The sequence below is a fragment of the Lithobates pipiens genome, unplaced genomic scaffold (genome assembly GCF_037356315.1).
Source record: "Lithobates pipiens isolate NorthernLeopardFrog02 unplaced genomic scaffold, aLitPip1_a1.2 Scaffold_16, whole genome shotgun sequence".
Classification (NCBI taxonomy): domain Eukaryota; kingdom Metazoa; phylum Chordata; class Amphibia; order Anura; family Ranidae; genus Lithobates; species Lithobates pipiens.
The window spans coordinates 451,205,959-451,223,503 of record NW_027507748.1 but is presented as its reverse complement, the minus strand read 5'-3'; the positions used below and the strand labels follow the sequence as shown (position 1 = coordinate 451,223,503).

The 17,545-nt window shown below is 43.6% G+C and overlaps 1 protein-coding gene across 3 annotated transcripts in view; it reads left to right on the top strand.

Moving 5' to 3' along the window:
• Nucleotides 1-17,545, top strand: part of LOC143983284 (cytoplasmic FMR1-interacting protein 1) — a 155,830-nt gene that overhangs the window by 95,817 nt on the left and 42,468 nt on the right. For all 3 annotated transcript variants that reach the window (XM_077482793.1, XM_077482794.1, XM_077482796.1), the window contains 5 exons: nt 187-263; nt 346-454; nt 4,325-4,444; nt 14,431-14,630; nt 16,932-17,019. In XM_077482793.1, the coding sequence (XP_077338919.1) occupies nt 187-263; nt 346-454; nt 4,325-4,444; nt 14,431-14,630; nt 16,932-17,019 (594 nt within the window). The remainder of the gene's footprint in view (nt 1-186; nt 264-345; nt 455-4,324; nt 4,445-14,430; nt 14,631-16,931; nt 17,020-17,545) is intronic.

The window sequence follows — 17,545 nt, the reverse complement described above, 5'->3', positions numbered from 1 at the left end:
CTCAACCCAAAATGGGGAAAAAAGTGTTTTGCCTTTATTTACACTTAAAGTTTAAAGACTGTTTAGACTCAGTTTGTTCCATGAAGTGTGTGTGTGTGTGTTTGTTTTGTTTTTTGTTTTGTTTTTTTCTGGACATTTTTATCTAATCTTATTTATTTTTTTTTATTTTTTTTAAACCATCCTTAGGTAAACCTATGTTTTGACCAGTTTGTCTACAAATTAGCTGACCAAATATTTGCCCACTATAAAATTGTAGCTGGCAGGTGTGTATTTCACTCATTACTCCATATTTCCAGTTGGTGTACAGGCATTACTTATAACCTTTGCTTTTTTTTTTTTTAACAGTTTACTGTTGGACAAACGATTACGATCAGATTGTAAAAATCAAGGAGCCCATATCTCACAGCCAGCATCCAACCGCTATGATACTTTGCTAAAGCAGAGACATGTCCAGGTTAGTAGGTGTCTGCAAACTAGTGTTACTCTAAACCTGCACTGGGTTTAACCTATACGTGAGGAAATAAGTAAGGCTTGGTGCCTGTGGCCACAAATTGGGTGCAAGTTTCTTTTTGTAACCGTTCCTGGGCTTTGAAGGACAGCCCCTCTTATTTTACAGACTATAGAGGCTAGTACTCACACACCAAACCTACTTTTCATAAACTGCTTCTTATAGTAAAAGCTCATAATGCTAAAGACAATGAAACTATCAGAGCTTGTTTCCAAATAATAGTAAATTTATATTACATTTTTGTGGCATTGTTTTGTTTGCCCAATGATGCTATATGGCAAATGTATAATGGAAGCAAATATAAGAATACAGTTTGACTGGTGCAGTTAGTGATACTAAAGTTTCTGGATTTTTTTTTTTGTTTAAAAATAACTAACAAACATGTTATACATACTTGCTCTATGTAGTGGTTTTGCACTGAGCAGCCTCTATCCTCTTCCCTCACTCCTGCTGATTGCCCCCACAGCAAGCTGCTAGCTATGGGGGCATCCAAACCCCTGTTATTAGTGTTTATTCAGACACAAAGCCACGGCCCGGCCCTGCCCCCTCTCTATCTCCTCATTGGCTCACTGATTTTGACAGTGGTGGGAGCCAGTAGCACTTGCTATGTGTCTCAGCCAATCAGAATGGAGAGTCCTTGACAGCCAAGTCTCTCGTGCAACATCGCTGGATCGAAATGGGGCTCAGGTAAATATTAGGGGGGGGCTGAAGGGGAAGCTGCACATAGTGTTTTTTTTTTTTTTTATCTTCATGAATAGAATGCATTAAGATAAGATAAACCTTCTGGTTTTAGGACCACTTTAAATATTGCATGTAAAGACTGTTGTGTATCAAATACAGTACTAACATAGCAAAATTGGTTATTCAATCTTCACAACAAGTTAATATGTAATAGTTAATGTAAGGTTGTGAATTTTGATACTTTGTGCATGACGTGTAATGCAAAGTGTGGTGGGGAGCTTGCAGCATTTGGAGCATTCTTATAACACTGCAGAGAGCACTCCGTTATGAAAAAGCCCACTCAAACACAGATGCTTATACTGTTCTATCTGCTTCTCTGGGCACTGTTTACATCAGTTTGTTACCCTGTTGTCCAGACTGCAATGTGCAGGAGGGGACTATAAACTCTATACATGAATGGGAAAGCTCAAATTACCTTCACAGCCCAATTCACAATAGTTTAAACATGAAAACAAGATTAATATCCTCTTACTTTATCCTATCCAGTGTAGTTACCTAAAGTGTCAGTCAGTGTAGTTATCTAAAATGTATATATGGGTTTTGAATAGATGATGTTTTGGCATGCATGCTATTGCAAAGATGCTGTAGGGAATATGACATCAACATAACATATCTTGCTGCTTTTATATAGTTTAGTGGACTTATCTCTTCCTTTTTAGTTTTCTTTACATGGCCAAAGCATTTAATGCCGGCAAAACTGTTCCGGCTTTACACATTTTGCAGTGAATATATGCTACTATCTCACCATATAACCCTATGTATTTGTTTCATTTTAATTGTACATCACAGGACACCAAGGACTTTTTATACTCGTGACTACTGAGCTCATACAGCCAACTTCAGGTGATCGGCCTAAAAAGTCAGAAATCCCATCATAGGAATAACTCCTTACAGTTCCACTAAGCCTTAACTTTGTAATAGTGTCCTTAGATGATGGATCCACATTCTTGTGTCTACTCTATCTCTTGTGTGGGCTGTGTTGCTATAACTCATGTCAGCAGCCATGATGACCTGTAATGTCTGACAGCACTGGGTTCTGCAGTCCTGAGGGATACCAGATTCGGTGCCATTCAGCCTTCAGGCCTGAAAAGTCATAGTTGTCGCTATTTCAGCTGGGCGCAGCAAGTATCACTGTGCCTGTTTACAGGGTGGGGTAACTTGCCATATACTGTAGGTGTTGTGGAAAGGCTGACACTCCTTTCCTTTCCGCTTGGTGGCCACTTGCCTCTGGGGTTTACAGTCCTTTTTTAACCTTTAGCAGGTAATGGCATCACACAGGCAGGGGCGAAAGATGAAGTGGCCTCCAAAATCTTGCTTTTAAGTAGGGAGGACAAAAAAGGGGTTTGATTTAGCTCTGAATCCCTATCTATCTGGTATTTCCACTTTCAGGAGCTCAATCCTCTATTTCTCTTGTTTTAAGGAAGGAATTTTCTGCTGCCATATCTGAATTATATGATCAGCTGACAGTGGTTTTCTCTGGTTTGGACTGCCTGGAATGCAAACATAGGCACTGTCTTTCCCTCTCCTACTCTCCAAGCAAGTATGTGGTGGTCATCCTCATGATAAAGGGAAGAAAGCTGTTGAGGGTCAGGAATTCCCTCAGCTGGAATCTTGGGGCCCAGGGCTGTCTCAGACACAGATGACCGCAGTGGGCTTTCTAGTGGATGTGCTGTGCACTAATCTGACGTAATCGCTGGTAGAATCCACTTTTTTTAAATTCATTGGTTTTGGACACTGGCGGCCACCAAAATCTCATTTGCAACGAACCTTCACTTACTAAAAATAAGAAAATCATATGTCAGTTGACCTTACCATGAGAAGGTGTTTTCCCCACTGAAGCATTTTGCTCACCAATACCCCATGGAAGAGAAATTATATAATAGAATTCTCCAGCTGTTGACCAGGCTGTTTGCTACTTAATTCCTTCCCGCCACTAGCTTCCGAGCCTTTAAGAGGTTCTAAATGCCAAGAGATGGAGGCAGGCATTCTGGATAATCCACTTTCCAAGTTCTGCCCTCCAGCCCTCACACCTTCTGGAATACCTGAGCCAGCTGCCAGAATCTTCCGTCTAAAGGAAAAGGTGCCTCCTTAAAGTCCCTCAGGTCAAACTGGCACCCCAGTTGGTTTATGCATAAGGGCTCTAGGTTTATCAGTAGCCTCCTTCGAGGCAGTTTTCTTTGTCCAACGTCAAGCAGTATTGAACCAAAAAATGTTAAATTTTGCACCTTCACAATCAGATATGGCTGCATTCGTTTTCTTTTCTTTGACTTTTTCTCCTTTTCTTTTTTCACCTTGTGATCTGGACAGTACCACACCTACCATATTACTAAAACGCATCTGGAGGAACTGTATGAGAATATTTAGAACCACTAACAAATTGAAGCCAAACTCTAGCTCACACTTTATAAGCAGTTACAGCTGTTTTTTTTTCCTTTTGGGATAAAGGTTTTGCATGAATAAATCAAAGTTGATTATTTTCACCCATGCCAGTGTTGAGTGGTTTGTCTCGACTATGTAAGCTGATACATGCTTCTGGAGAGTTTGTGCTGTGAAGAACATGCTGGCTGGATTACCAGGTGAAAATAGAAAAAAAAAAGCCTAAAAAAAAGCAAACTAAAAATTGGTAAGCTGCAATATCATAAATGTTTGATTTTAGGTTTAATACTGCTTTCACTGACTGCAGTCCAATCACCTGAAGGTAGCATGCATATAACTCATGGTCTATGAATACAAGTCCTGTGTCATATTTTGCACAAATATAGAATTTACAGGTAAGCCAAGATTTCTTGTTTTTTTGCTTTTACGCTTATGATTGAATATTTAATCTTACAAATGTAACACTTTTTCAGGTAAAAAGCTTGTCCAACACTTTATACATTTTGGGAGTACTTTCTCTTATCCTGATCCAACATTTATCTCTTTTATAGAAAGCAAAAGCAGACAATTTATGCTTTTTCAAAAACACACTTCTTTCATTCAAAATATTTGCAAATGTTGCAAAACATTTTTATTCTTTTGATCTGAAACCTAAAATGAAGTATGCTTTTTTTTCTTCCCCCTTTTTTTTTTTTTTAGCTCTTGGGCAGATCAATTGATCTTAATCGTTTAATTACACAGAGGATCACTGCAGCCATGTACAAGTCACTAGAACTGGCAATAGCACGATTTGAGAGTGAAGATCTTACTTCCATAGTGGTAAGGAACAGTGTGTTTTGGTTATGAAAGTCCTTTACATAGGGTATTTTTAGTCGTAACAAGTAAACTCTAGTATAGAAGATTATCATATTCAGAAATTGGTTAAAAAAAGGATTCTGTTTTTAATTTATTTTAAAGTGGTTGTAAATCCTTATATATACTCAGTTAAGTGACTAGCATCAGTTGATGAACAGCAATGAAACCAATCCTATATAAGTTGTATCTTTTTTTTTATCTGCAACATTTTTTCCTGTAGAGCCGTCTAAAACACACATATCAAAGCATTTTCCTCAGCTCTATGAGCCAGGGGGCATGGGTTTGACGACACACACACACACACACTACAGAGCTAGTGAAACTTCAGTGAGGAAATAGACCTACCCCCTTCTACACACTGACATATGGAAATGTACACAGCTGGTGCGGTCATTCACCTGCTGTGTGCTGTAGGGGGGGACAGGCAGTCTCCCAGGATGCTGTTGTATTGGCTTTGAGTCTGACCAGAGACTCATGGAGATGGTAGAGAGAGGAGAGTTTAGAGAGGAACAACACTCAGTGCTTTGGATTCGGGCTAGTACACACTATAGAAGGATGTGCTTTGTCTCTTTTTATTCTTCTGTGTCCTACTCAAAAGATTTAATCTCTCTCTGTTTTGCTGACCATTGGCGCTGGGACTGAAAATGAAAGAATATTCAAAATTTTGAGTTGTCATTGGGAAGGAATAGATGGGAAATTTTTACATGGGGCCATCTATTCAGATGACAAATGTCTAAGAATTCCTTGTTTTGAAGACGTTTACTCCTACTTTATGTTCTGTCTATGGGACATGAAGTGAATGGAATTATCAGCAAAGGGACACTGGACACACAAAAAACCCTCAAAAACTGATGGGTTTTTACCATTGCCTACTTTATCCAAAACTCAAATATATGTTTAGACTGTAGATATACTTGAAAGTGATTCTGTGAGGATAGAAAAACAGTCACTGCATTCTGAATCAGACTTTTCTCTGACCTGGAACAATAACTTTGATTCTGCATGCTTGTTCCAGTTGAACAAGCCCAAACGTTATCTAAAAAACATCAAGGCGATGCCGCAAAGCTTGCGTCTTTGAAAAGAAAATGAGCAGTGTGACTGCCACCTTCTTTTCTGTCCTTTTTACATGTTGGCACTGGCTGTAGCTTAACACGAGCAATTTGAAAGGTTAAATTGTGCTTTGTAATTGCATTGTTAATGCCTTCTAAACATGATGCTCTTCAGAGTTTTACATATAAGACTGAAAATCGGTGCCTTGAAAAAGTATTCATACCCCTTGAAATTTTCCACTTTTTGTATGAATGTTTTTTATTGGGATTTTATGTGATAGACCAACACAAACTGGCACATAATTGTGAATTGGAAGGAAAATTATAAATGGTTTTCAAAATTTCATTACAAATAAATATCTGAAAAGTGTGGCATGCATTTATATTCAGCCCCCATATACGCAGATACCACTAACCAAAATCTAGTGGAACCAATTATATAAATCGTTAATTCTGTACTAAAGTTGGTACAGTATGTATATAGAGAGATAAATGTGGCTGCTGCCTACCCCAAAAACTCCACTAGATGGAGATATTGAAATAGTGTAAAATGATGGGGGGGGGCTTAAGGTGGCACTGTCTAATGTATAAAATATGTGTATCTGGTACCTTACATCATAGCATCCTCTGCATGCTCAGTGTAAGTGATGATCTAAATACACTAATAAACATTATCTATGATGCATATAATACAATTTAAAGAACATGCTTATAGTGCAAAATGTGACCATCAAAATGTCAGTTCATCATATTGGAATACATTCCTTGAAACAGCAAAAAATATAAAATTGTTCTCTGGTGCAAAAAACAGTCTAAAAAACAGACAAATTTGTGTCCTAATTTCAAAAGTGGCTTATGCATGAATCTGACAAAGCTTCCAGTTCAAATAGGTTATTCACTCATGCCCTCCTCCTGGTTCCACACTCACCAGAAAGAAGTACCCCTGCAGGGGTAAAGCGCATCCAAGCAGAGTTGCCTCTGACCTCTGTGCTAGTATCGGTTCCTCTTCCCTGTACAGTCATGTGGTAAGTTCACATATGGATGAAGGGGAAAGATTGACTTTTATAGCGTGAATCCGTTAAAGATTATGAGTTTTATTCAATAAAAAGCAGGTTGTAACTTTAAAACCGCACTATCCGTAGTTCTAAAAGATCAGTAACACTTGTTTACAGCCAAGAATCTGGGACTTCGTGCGCTCTACAGACAAATTAAAAACCTCACATGATGGCTCTCCAATCTCCATCTTGCGCATTTCGTCATCCGAAGTGGCGTCATCTCGGTCCACCTCCGTGTTTTATATGTTTTCGGTTGCCATATCAACAGGGGACGCTAGTCGCCATGTTTGTTAGTAATGCTGAAGTCAAAAGTAGCCATTCAATGCCAGGCCTAGCTTCTATATCCCATTCCAGCGGTCATCAAAATTTGATATAAAGTGCAAATAACAAAGCACGATGGGTTCGCAGAGTTTTATTGAATTCCTGAATGAGTCAAATAAGGTCCCTCTCTTAAATGTGTATAACAGACATGACAGCACCTCCAGTGGCCGTGTAAGTTGTTGACAGGCAATTTGCACTATACAGTTACAAAGAGGAGTTCCCCTAAAAAAAAATAATAAAAGTCAGCAGCTACAAATACTGCGGCTGCTGACTTTTAATAATCGGACACTTACCTGTCCCAGGGTCCAGCAATGCGGGGGAACGAAGCCCCGCTCGTTCCCCCCTCCGCTTGGCGGCGCCGGCATTCTAACTGGGCACCTGGCTATGACGCATGAGCAAGCGGCGCCGTGCACCGTGATTAGCCGCGCAGTCATCTGGGACCTGTCACGTGTCCCAGATGACTAACAGGAGGGAGAGGCCAGAGCTGAGCCCTTCCTGTGCCGAGGGGAAGTGACGTCAAGAGCCCAGGCGCTAAAGAAGGCAGACTACGAGGGACCCCCTAGCAACAGGCATTTAGAGGTAAGTTAATTTTTTTTTTTTCCCAAATATTTTTTTTTTTTTTTTTTTATGTGCAACACCACTTTAACCGGTTCTCGACCAGCGCACGCCGATGTAAGTCAGCAGAATGGCACGGGCAGGCATATTGGCGTACAGGTACGTCCAATCTTTAATGCCGCCCTGCCATCACGAGCGCCGGCGTGCTGGTCGGGACCCCGTGAGTCCGGTCGCGGGTCCCGCGGACTCTATCGCCGCAGGCATACCCGCGATCGTCTCACGGGCGGCTGAACGAGGAAATACCATTGTAAATAGCATTTCCCCATTCTGGCTAGCAACTAGTGACGCTGATCTCCGCTCCATGTGATTGGAGCAGAGATCAATGTTCATTAAATTAAAGCCCAGCCCCCAACAGTTAGTAACACACCCCTAGGAACACTTAACCCCTACACTGCCACCCACTGGTTAACCCCTTCAGTGCCAGTGTCATTTACACAGGAATCACTGCATTTATATAGCAGTGATTGCTGTATAAAGGACAATGGTCCCAAAAATGTGTCAAAAATGTCCGATGTGTCCGCCAGAATGTCGCAGTTACAATAAAAATCGCTGATCGCCGCCATTACTAGTAAAAAAATTTTTTTTATAAAAATGCCATAAAACTATCCCCTATTTTGTAAACGCTATAACTTTTGCGCAAACCAATCAATAATCGCTTATTGCTATTTTTTTTTTTTTTTTTACCAAAAATATGTAGAAGAATACGTATCGGTCTAAACTGAGGGAATTTTTTTTTTTTATATATATTTTTGGGGGATATTTATTATAACAAAGTAAAAAATAATGCGCTTTTTTTCACAATTGTAGCTCTATTTTTGTTTATAGCGCAAAAAATAAAAACCGCGAGGGTGATCAAATACCACCAAAAGAGAGCTCTATTTGTGGGAAAAAAAAGACATCAATTTTGTTTGGGAGCCATGTCGCACGACCGCGCAATTGTCAGTTAAAGCGACGCAGTGCCGAATCGCAAAAAGTGGTCTGGTCTTTGACCAGCAAAATGGTCCGGAGCTGAAGTGGTTAAGTAAATGACATTGGAGGCACAGTCATGTCTGTTATACACATTTAACAGAGGGACCTTATTTGACTCATTTGGGGATTCAATAAAACTCTGCGTATTTATTGACCACCTTTGCCATCCAAGACAGCCTGATTTCTCCAGGCAATTCGCAAATATTTTTCCGGGTCACAATACTGCGTCATGTCTTTTTTGTCTCCTTCAATCGGTTGACCGTGTCCACCGCACTTAGGCTTATATACAGAGGAGGTCTGGTGCAAGAATTGCTGCCCATGATCTGACATTCGCAGCGATACCTCACATGCGTGCGACGATCACTGTGTGCGGGACCAGCGCATGCGTTCTCCTTTGTTTGCAAGCACTTTCTTATATAATTTACATTTTTAGACTGTTTTTTTCTGTCACAAGGATTGTAAACATCAATAAGACCCCAGATCCCTCCTCTGCGCTTAAAAGCATTCAAAACATCAAAATCTGTGTTTTTGAATGCTTTTGGGTTTTTAAAAATTGCACTATTTACATCTGGGTAACCCAGAATTGATGTCTTATCATAGTTTACAAAGGTTTCTATAGCGAAGAGCCCATCAAAGCCAATCCCGGCTTTGTTAGTCTGTCTGACTAGCGGGCAGATGCGCCGACTGGTTGTTCGTGGACATCTCCTCCCGCTGCTTGTAATCACAATCGAGTGGCTAGTTAGCTGCTCCTATTGCTATTACAAGAGGGAAGACCACCAGCTCTAAAAAAACATACTGGGACATGCCTGCAGCTGCTGGCATCATCCTGGTACAACCACTAGAAGACTGATGTACCAGGTATGTGACTGGCCAGTAGGGGTGCAACGGATCGTCACTGATTTGTGATCCCAACGGGTCACCCTGTTCGGATCGGCACACGCTGCGTTCCACGGCGCGCTTTCTAAAGGAGCGGTGGCCATCTTAGTACACCCGGTGGGCATTTACAATGTGATCACTCCATCAAATGAAGGAGCGATCACTTGTAAACAAACCGACGTCATGTCATGACGCCAGTTCCTCTCTCCCCTCTGTGTACTGATCTGTACAGTGGAGGATAGAGATTGGGATAGAGATTGGATGGCATCAGCGCTGAGGGCTGGATCTGTAGTGCCCACAGCGCTGCTCTGTGACAATTGTAGTCGCTGCCATCCCTCCATACTCTGCCAATACTCGGTGGTACCCAGCCATACTCAGTGGTACCCAGCCATGCTCTGCCAATACTCGGTAGTACTCAGCTGTACCCAGCCATAGTCAGCCAATATTTCAGTGGGGGAGATGACGTGGCTGTTACAGTGGGGGAGATTGTGGATATTATAGTGGGGGCTATATGGTGGTGGAATTTTCACAGGTTTTTGCAAATTCAATTATTATTTGCTGATCCAAAAAATGATCCGATCCATGACTCTGATCCGAGGAATGATCTGATCCGTGAGTTTTTTGATCCTTAATAAAGGTAATGCATTAAAGGGGTTCTAAACCCTCAAGGTTTTTTACCTTAATGCATACTATGCATTAACATGAAAAACCTTCTGTAATGCAGCAGCCCCCCAGAGCCCCCCCTTTACTAACCTGACGCCGATCTTTCCAGCAACCAGAACAGGCCCAGCAGCTCCAGCCACCGTCTCTGGTCCTCCTTGGCTAGATTGATAGCAGCAACATTGACTCCCGCTGCTGTCAATAAAATCCAGTGACACGGGAGCCAGGGGCTGGGCCAAGTAGGACTCTGATGCACGCCCGCAAGCGTGTTCACATTGGAATGCGGGTCTCCGAGGGGGCACTCTATGTGGAGTGGAGCCAGGAGCGCTGCTGGGGGAAACCAGAAGAGGAGGATCTGGGCCACTCAGTGCAAAACCCTTGCACAGAGGAGGTAAGTATAACATGTTTGGTTTGTTTTTTAAACAAACCTTTACAACTCCTTTTTAAGGTAAAAAAAAAAACTTGCGACTTAACCACTTTAATGCTGTTTTGCATTGAAGGCAAAATAAGAGTACAAAAACCTACTTTATGTGGAAATGTTTTCTTTGAGGGGGTAATATGTATGTTTTGTAAGATGGAGGTAATAATCTATAGGTGCAATAGAAAATCCCTTTTAGGAAATAAAGCTAAATACTTATTTCTCTTATATTCACCGACCGACACAGCTCCTCTCTAACAAAATGGGTTGTCAGCCCTATCACTGGAGATTACTAGGCAAAGTTGTAACACAACACTTCAGAACTTTCAGTTCCGCCCAGGGGGCGGTCCCTAGGCTACAACCCCCACAGCTTGCCTACTGATGGAGACATACCTAGAAACCCTGCGGGCCCATAGGCCTGTGTTTTTTTTTTTTTGATGCAGAAGCTTGGCTTTTTGCGCAAGATGAACGATCCTGTGATCTTCTATCAACAGCAGGCTGGGTGACAGGCTGGTTCACTTATCCTTGTAGTCTCCCCAGTCCGGCCATCGACAGTGTGCAGGTCGCAGCTATGGCTCGGCAGGCCACGACATACCTCAGCTCCAGAGGTGGTCGGTGAGCTTTATGCTCCGGGGCATACATATGACTGGGCTACTGATGTCTGCGTCACAGTATGCCGGGCCAGTAGTCTTCCCTGTACTGATCAGGAGTTGACTACCATGGAATGTCCCCCAGCGCTTCAGGACTGACGAGTACAGCTCTCCCTGCCTCGGCAGGGTGGAGCAGCTGGGCATTCCCTGGGAGGTCGATTCAGGGGCCCCCCTCACCCCCTCTCTTCTCTCCCCTGTCCCTAACTCCCCTCCTTTCCCCCCCTCACGGGGGCGGGGGGGTTGTACATGTGCTGTGCTGAGCGGTGTGTGTGTGCCCTGGGCTCTCGCCTGGGGGTTTAGCTATACTGGGTGCCTGGGTCCTGCAGCTTAGTCCCGTTGGATGCCTGTGTAGTCTGCCCGTGTTGGTGCGGTGCTGTGTCTGCCACATGTTCTCTCTAGCCTCTCATAGCGCTGATCGGTGGCCATTTTAAGTATGGGCAAGGGTCAGACATGCTTCTGGCTTTCAGCGGCCATTTTCCTAGTGATTCTCTATTCGAACACTGGTGGCCATTTTCTTGTATCCACACCGCGTTTTTTGTGCTCTAGCAGCAGCCACTGTGCCCTCAGCTTCCTGTTTGGTCATTACAGAGCACTGGGAGGTTTATCCTGTGATTCTGGACATGTGTGTCAGATCGCTCGACCAGCCACCGACACAGTTTGCTATCTCTGCATCTGGGAGCGCTGGGGATCATCAACTGCCCAGGGTGGTGAGTCCAGCAGGTTAGAGACCCTCAGTTAGCGGCAGCAGGAGGGTGGGGCAGTCACTGTCCTAAGTCCCCTTCGGGTGGCAGACAGGGTAGGGTCAGCATGGCTTCAGAAACTAGCGTTTCTTTCCCCGAAATCCAGGCCATTGCAACCGGGTCACCTGCGGACTGCACAGTTCCTATGGACACCCTTACGGCGGTCCTCAATACGTTCGTTGCCAAGATAGAAGTGGTACGTGGGAAGAAAGGTGCTAAAAAGCGACCCCTGCCACCCCGTCCTCTGGGGAGAGCTCTGACGCAGACTTGGGTCCTGCTTAGGCCGGTGACCCCTGCTCTGTCTTGTCAGATGACGCTGACCAAGACCGTTCGGACAGTGAGGATGAGTCCCCGTCCGGGTCCGTGCACAACAAAACGCTAGTTGGAGCACTTATCACAGCTGTGCGTGATACCCTGAAGATTCAGGAGCCAGCGGATCCCTCTGCTGATGTACAGGTCCCTTTTGGGTCCCGCAAGCCAGCATGTTCACCTAAGGTGTTCCCGTATCTGACTTACTTTGATAAGTTCATATACAAGGAATGGGGTCGCCCGCAACGGACCTTTGCGGTCCCCAAACACATGGCAGTGCATTACCCCTTTGAGGAAAGCTTTCTAAAAAAAAAGTGGTCAGCTCCAGTCGTGGACCCCCAAGGATCCAGTTTAAATAAAGTAACCACGATCCTGGTTGAGGGGACTCCTGCAGTCAAGGATCCCACGGACAGGAAGGCCGAGGCGGTGGCTCGTTCCTTATTTACGGTTGTGGGGTCAGCTTTGCGACCTGTACTAGCATCCGCACTGGTGTCGCAGACACTGACTGAGTTGGCAAAACGTTTGCACCGCGAATTGAGAGAGCAACAGGCCTCCCCTGTCTGCGTGGAACTAGCAGACCAACTAGCGCAAGGCCTTAAGTACATTTGTGACGCGGCCCTGGATACCCTCCCTTTGTTATCCAGGGCTTCAGTGTCAGCTGTGGTGCTGAGGTGCCTGATTTGGCTAAAATGCTGGTCTGCTGACCAGGCATCCAAGAAAGCCCTGATGGATCTTCCCTTCCTTGGCGACCGGCTCTTTGGAGCCTCGTTAGATGACATTATTAAAAATGGCACTGGTGGTAAGAGTACTCTACTCCCACAGGCCAGGAAGGCTAAGGAGCCACGCCGCAGGCAAGGGCCCTCTTTTTCCGCTCACAAGCGGCTTTTTCGTCCGCCCGGAGCTTCGACAAAACGTCCCTAGCCCGACAGGGAATTGTGCACAGAGAATTAAAGGAGAAGTTTACTGGGATCATCTGTATTTTGCCTGATTATACCTGCTTTGAGGTGAGAGTTCTGAGAGCCTGATATTTTGGAACATTTGGTCCTGTTCTTTCTCAAGCTTTTTCACCATACACCTACCCTTATTGGTGTATTTATTTATATGAGTTTTCCATTGACTCTTGTTTTTCACATTTATATATATATCATCCAATTTTTCAGTGGCACGATTTGCGCAGGACTTTTCATTTTCATTTTAATGAGGACATTGTATTACCATCGTTGTGTCCTAAGAGGTGGCCCTTCACACTCTCGATGTGGTTAGGGCTCTGAAGGTGTATTTGTCTGCCACGGCTCCCTTCCGGAAGTCAGACTCACTTTTTGTTTCGGTGGCTGGTCCAAATAAAGGCATGGCGGTCTCATCGGCCACCATTTCCAGGTACATCAGACAGATTGTAGTACAAGCCTACGCCTTGAAGGGGCGGGTGCCCCCCTTTCCGGTCACGGCCCACTCTACAAGGGCAATCGGAATGTCTTGGGCCTTTCCGACACCAAGCATCGGTCACTCAGGTGTGTAAGGCGGTGACCTGGTCCTCTGTCCATACGTTTACCAAGTTCTACAAGGTAGACGTCAGTGCATCGGCTGATGCCTGTTTTGGCCGCAAAGTTTTGCAGGAGGCTGTGTAGTTGCAATTGGATATGCAAGCTCGTTTTTAGATAAAAACGCAGTACTGTTATGTTTATGCACTGTTACATTACTTCCGCAATGTTGCGGTCTTGGGGATCACTCCTGTTGAGGATACCCGGTTATATGGTGGTGTTTTTACACACACTGCTGTTGTTTTTTTGTGGGTTTAGTTTCACTAGTTCCCACTTGCCATGGTGGATGAAGTTTTTATGCTGTTTTTTCCACCCCTCGTTTGGCACTGCTTGGGGACGTCCCATTTTTTTTTACAGAGAGGAGCTGTGTCGGTCGATGAATATAAGAGAAAATAGGATTTTTTGTACTCACTGTAAAATCCTTTTCTCTTTAATTCACCGACCGACATAGCACCCGCCCCTCCTTTTTCTCTTTACGTTATACTGCTTGTTGACGTACTGAGTCTGCTAGGGCAGGCTGTGGGGGTTGTAGCCTAGGGACCGCCCCCTGGGCGGAACTGAAAGTTCTGAAGTGTTGTGTTACAACTTTGCCTAGTAATCTCCAGTGATATGGCTGACAACCCATTTTGTTACAGAAAGGAGCTGTGTCGGTTGGTGAATTACAGAGAAAAGGATTTTACGTGGAGTACAAAAAATCCTATTTTTGGTTGATTAATATTTAATATTTTTTATTATTTTTTTTACTCACAGGAGCTGGATGGCCTGCTTGAAATAAACCGATTGACTCACAAATTACTGAGCAAGTACCTGACCTTGGACAGCTATGATGCCATGTTTAGGGAAGCCAATCATAATGTCTCTGCCCCCTATGGAAGAATTACCCTTCATGTCTTCTGGGAACTCAATTATGATTTCCTCCCAAATTACTGCTACAATGGTTCCACATACAGGTAAATACTCTGACTGAATCTTATTTACCAACATGGCATCTGTCATTGATCTTGACTTTTCATTAATGCTTGAGCCTGCTAAAATGAACGCTGTGAAGGTCTGTTCTTTGTGTTGTAGATAATGTGATTTTTTTTTTTTTGTAGTTCATACCTTTTTAATATCTTTTCATAAATGTTGTTTCACGATTCAAACGCTTCCATTACATATGCTTTTGTGCACTCTGAAAATAGAACGAATAATAATAATGAAGCTAACACTTTGTCTGAGACATGCTTAGCAACCAACAACTGTTCAGACAAGCAAAACTTTGATGACGTGTACAATATAGCTTATATGGTGAAGGAAGACGTCTGTGAAGCAGACTGCAGGGGACAGGGGTGTGCAATGAACTAGGTGCAAGAGTAAGGAGTACGTAATGCACAGAGTCCTCTTCCCCCCCAACACAAGTCTCTCTCCAACCCCCCCCCCACACCATGTAAAATTCTCCTTCCAGTACAAATCCCCACCCTCGTTCCTCCTCCCAGCAAAATATATTTTCCCCCTTCTAGCACATTGATGATACCAGTACTGCTTTTACAAGTTAATAACTGTTTGCAAAAGCATGTGATTCACACACAGTGGCTTTAAATAATTTTATATCCTTGAAGCTGTTAGCGGAGTTCCGGCGTTTTTTTATTTAAAAAAAAAAACCATGTTTGCACTTAAGCCTACATCAGTTGGCATTATTAGAAAATGTAGGTTTTTTTAAATGTAATTTAGTTAAAAAAAAGCTTACTTTGCACCCCCCCCCCCCCCCACCCTCCTATCTTCAGCATAGGCAGCTGAAGCCCACTGCTATCTCGTTCTGGGATAAGGCACTGTTGGCTACCCAGCATGCACCTCCCAATCTTGCGCATAAAGAACAAAGGGCGGCACTTATCTACTTTTTGGAAATACTGTGATGCTAAAAGCGTCGGAGGCGCCTTGACTAATGGGTGGGCATACATGACATACCTCGCTGCGGCAAGATACTGCGGGAAGTGGAGGAATACAACAAAAAAAGGTATTTGCACTGCTGGGGAAAAAACAAAACAAAGCAATGAGAATACAGGGAGCGATGACAAATGCAGGGGGGGGGGGGGGGGGGTTGATAAAACGCCTGGAACTCTGCTTTAAGTAATGTATTTAAATAAACGTTTTTCTGTCTGGAGTTCAACTTTAATTACCTAGAGTTATCAGAACAGAATATTTTTTGATAAAGTGGTCCTTTTTAAATGTCTTGCCTTAAAAAAAAAAAAAAAAACTGAATCCCTACAGTATGGTGTTAGTACTACTAAGTAGTGTAACAAAAACAGCAAAAATGTAAAGATCACCTGCCTCAGAAATAACTGCATTCCAAGAAGAGTAGCAAGTGCACAGAGGAGTTGGATGTGTTTCAGCAGCTGCTCCTAATGAGGTTGTGGCATGTCTTCCATTTTATTAATATTACAATACCAACTGCGACACCATAAGCTTACAGATATCTAATGTCTTTAATGTAAATGTATCAGTTTGTTGGAGTACCACACACAGGGCCAGTGCAAGGATTTTTGTCTCAGGTGAAGGTGCATTTTGGTGAACTGCCACCCCAAATTGCATATACATTATTTGCCTGCTGATATATAATTTTACTGGGCATTCAGTCATGAATGTAATGTGGTGTAGATCCCATTGTATTAAATTTTTTCCCTACCTTTAACATAGCTGGGAGAGAGAGATCTTCAACTGTGCTGCTGTAATCATGCTCCTCCCCCTGGTGTCATTTGGCTCCACGCTCTTCCCCGGGCTCCCTTTCTCCTCACATGCTCTGTGTGTGATGCTGAGATGGAGCCTTTGGTGACCATCTAAGCTGCCTCCCAGGTAAGAGGATTTATTTTTCCCTTATTCAGCGATCCTCGCCTCATGGGTTGAAGGGAGAAGCAGAAAGGTACGGGATGGGGCGGATCACGGCTTCTTCAGTGTGTCACTCTGTCTCTCTTTGCGCTGCAGCTGGCGGAGGAGGAGAGCAGTAGGTAGGACGGCCCGCGACTCTAGTAAGCGGAGGTGAGCAGGCGAAGTTCACAGCGCCTGGCTGGGGCTGTGCTGCCTTCACCTCCTGTCAGTGTGCTATGCTGGATTTGGTACAGATGCGTGGATGGCCGTGCGCTGGCGACAGCATTAGCACCTTTTGGCGACTGCCTTATGCTGGCGCTGGCCCTGGCCACACACTTATAATTTAAATTTTGCATATTATATCTGCCTATTGCAGCCTTAATTCTTTACTCTCCTGAATATTTCTCCAGATTTGTACGTACAGTTCTTCCATTTTCTCAAGAATTTCAACGTGACAAACAACCCAATGCCCAACCACAATATTTATATGGCTCCAAGGTAAGGACGCATTTTTTAGTAGAATGTTTGGGAATTCAGAAGTGAAACAGGTGAAATATATGGCTACTGCGGTCCTTTATCAAGTATTCCCCTCATTCCCCTCATTGCCAACCAATGTAAATACTAAGAATTTATGTTCATAGTTTACCATAGATGTTGGCTTAAAGCTGAATTCTGGAGAAAACAAAAATCCTCCTTCATTGAAACTGCCTGAGCATTGCAAACAGCACACACAGCCTCTTCTCCCCTATGCTGCAGTGGATGTATGCCTTCTGATGTCATTAAAATAGAATTCTAGGCTTGACCTAACTAGTCTTAAAAACAATATCTCCCTCTACCTGACATCAATTCTCACTAACCAAGTTAGAAACATCTGTATACTTACCCATTTTTTAGCCCGCTCTGTTCCGGTCACGTGATATCACCTGTGTTGGCCAGTGCTGGCTGCAGGGGAGAGGGGTGAGCCCTCAATGCCTGAAAATCACCCATAGGCTCCTATGGTTGTCGTTGCTCCCCTGCAGTGGGA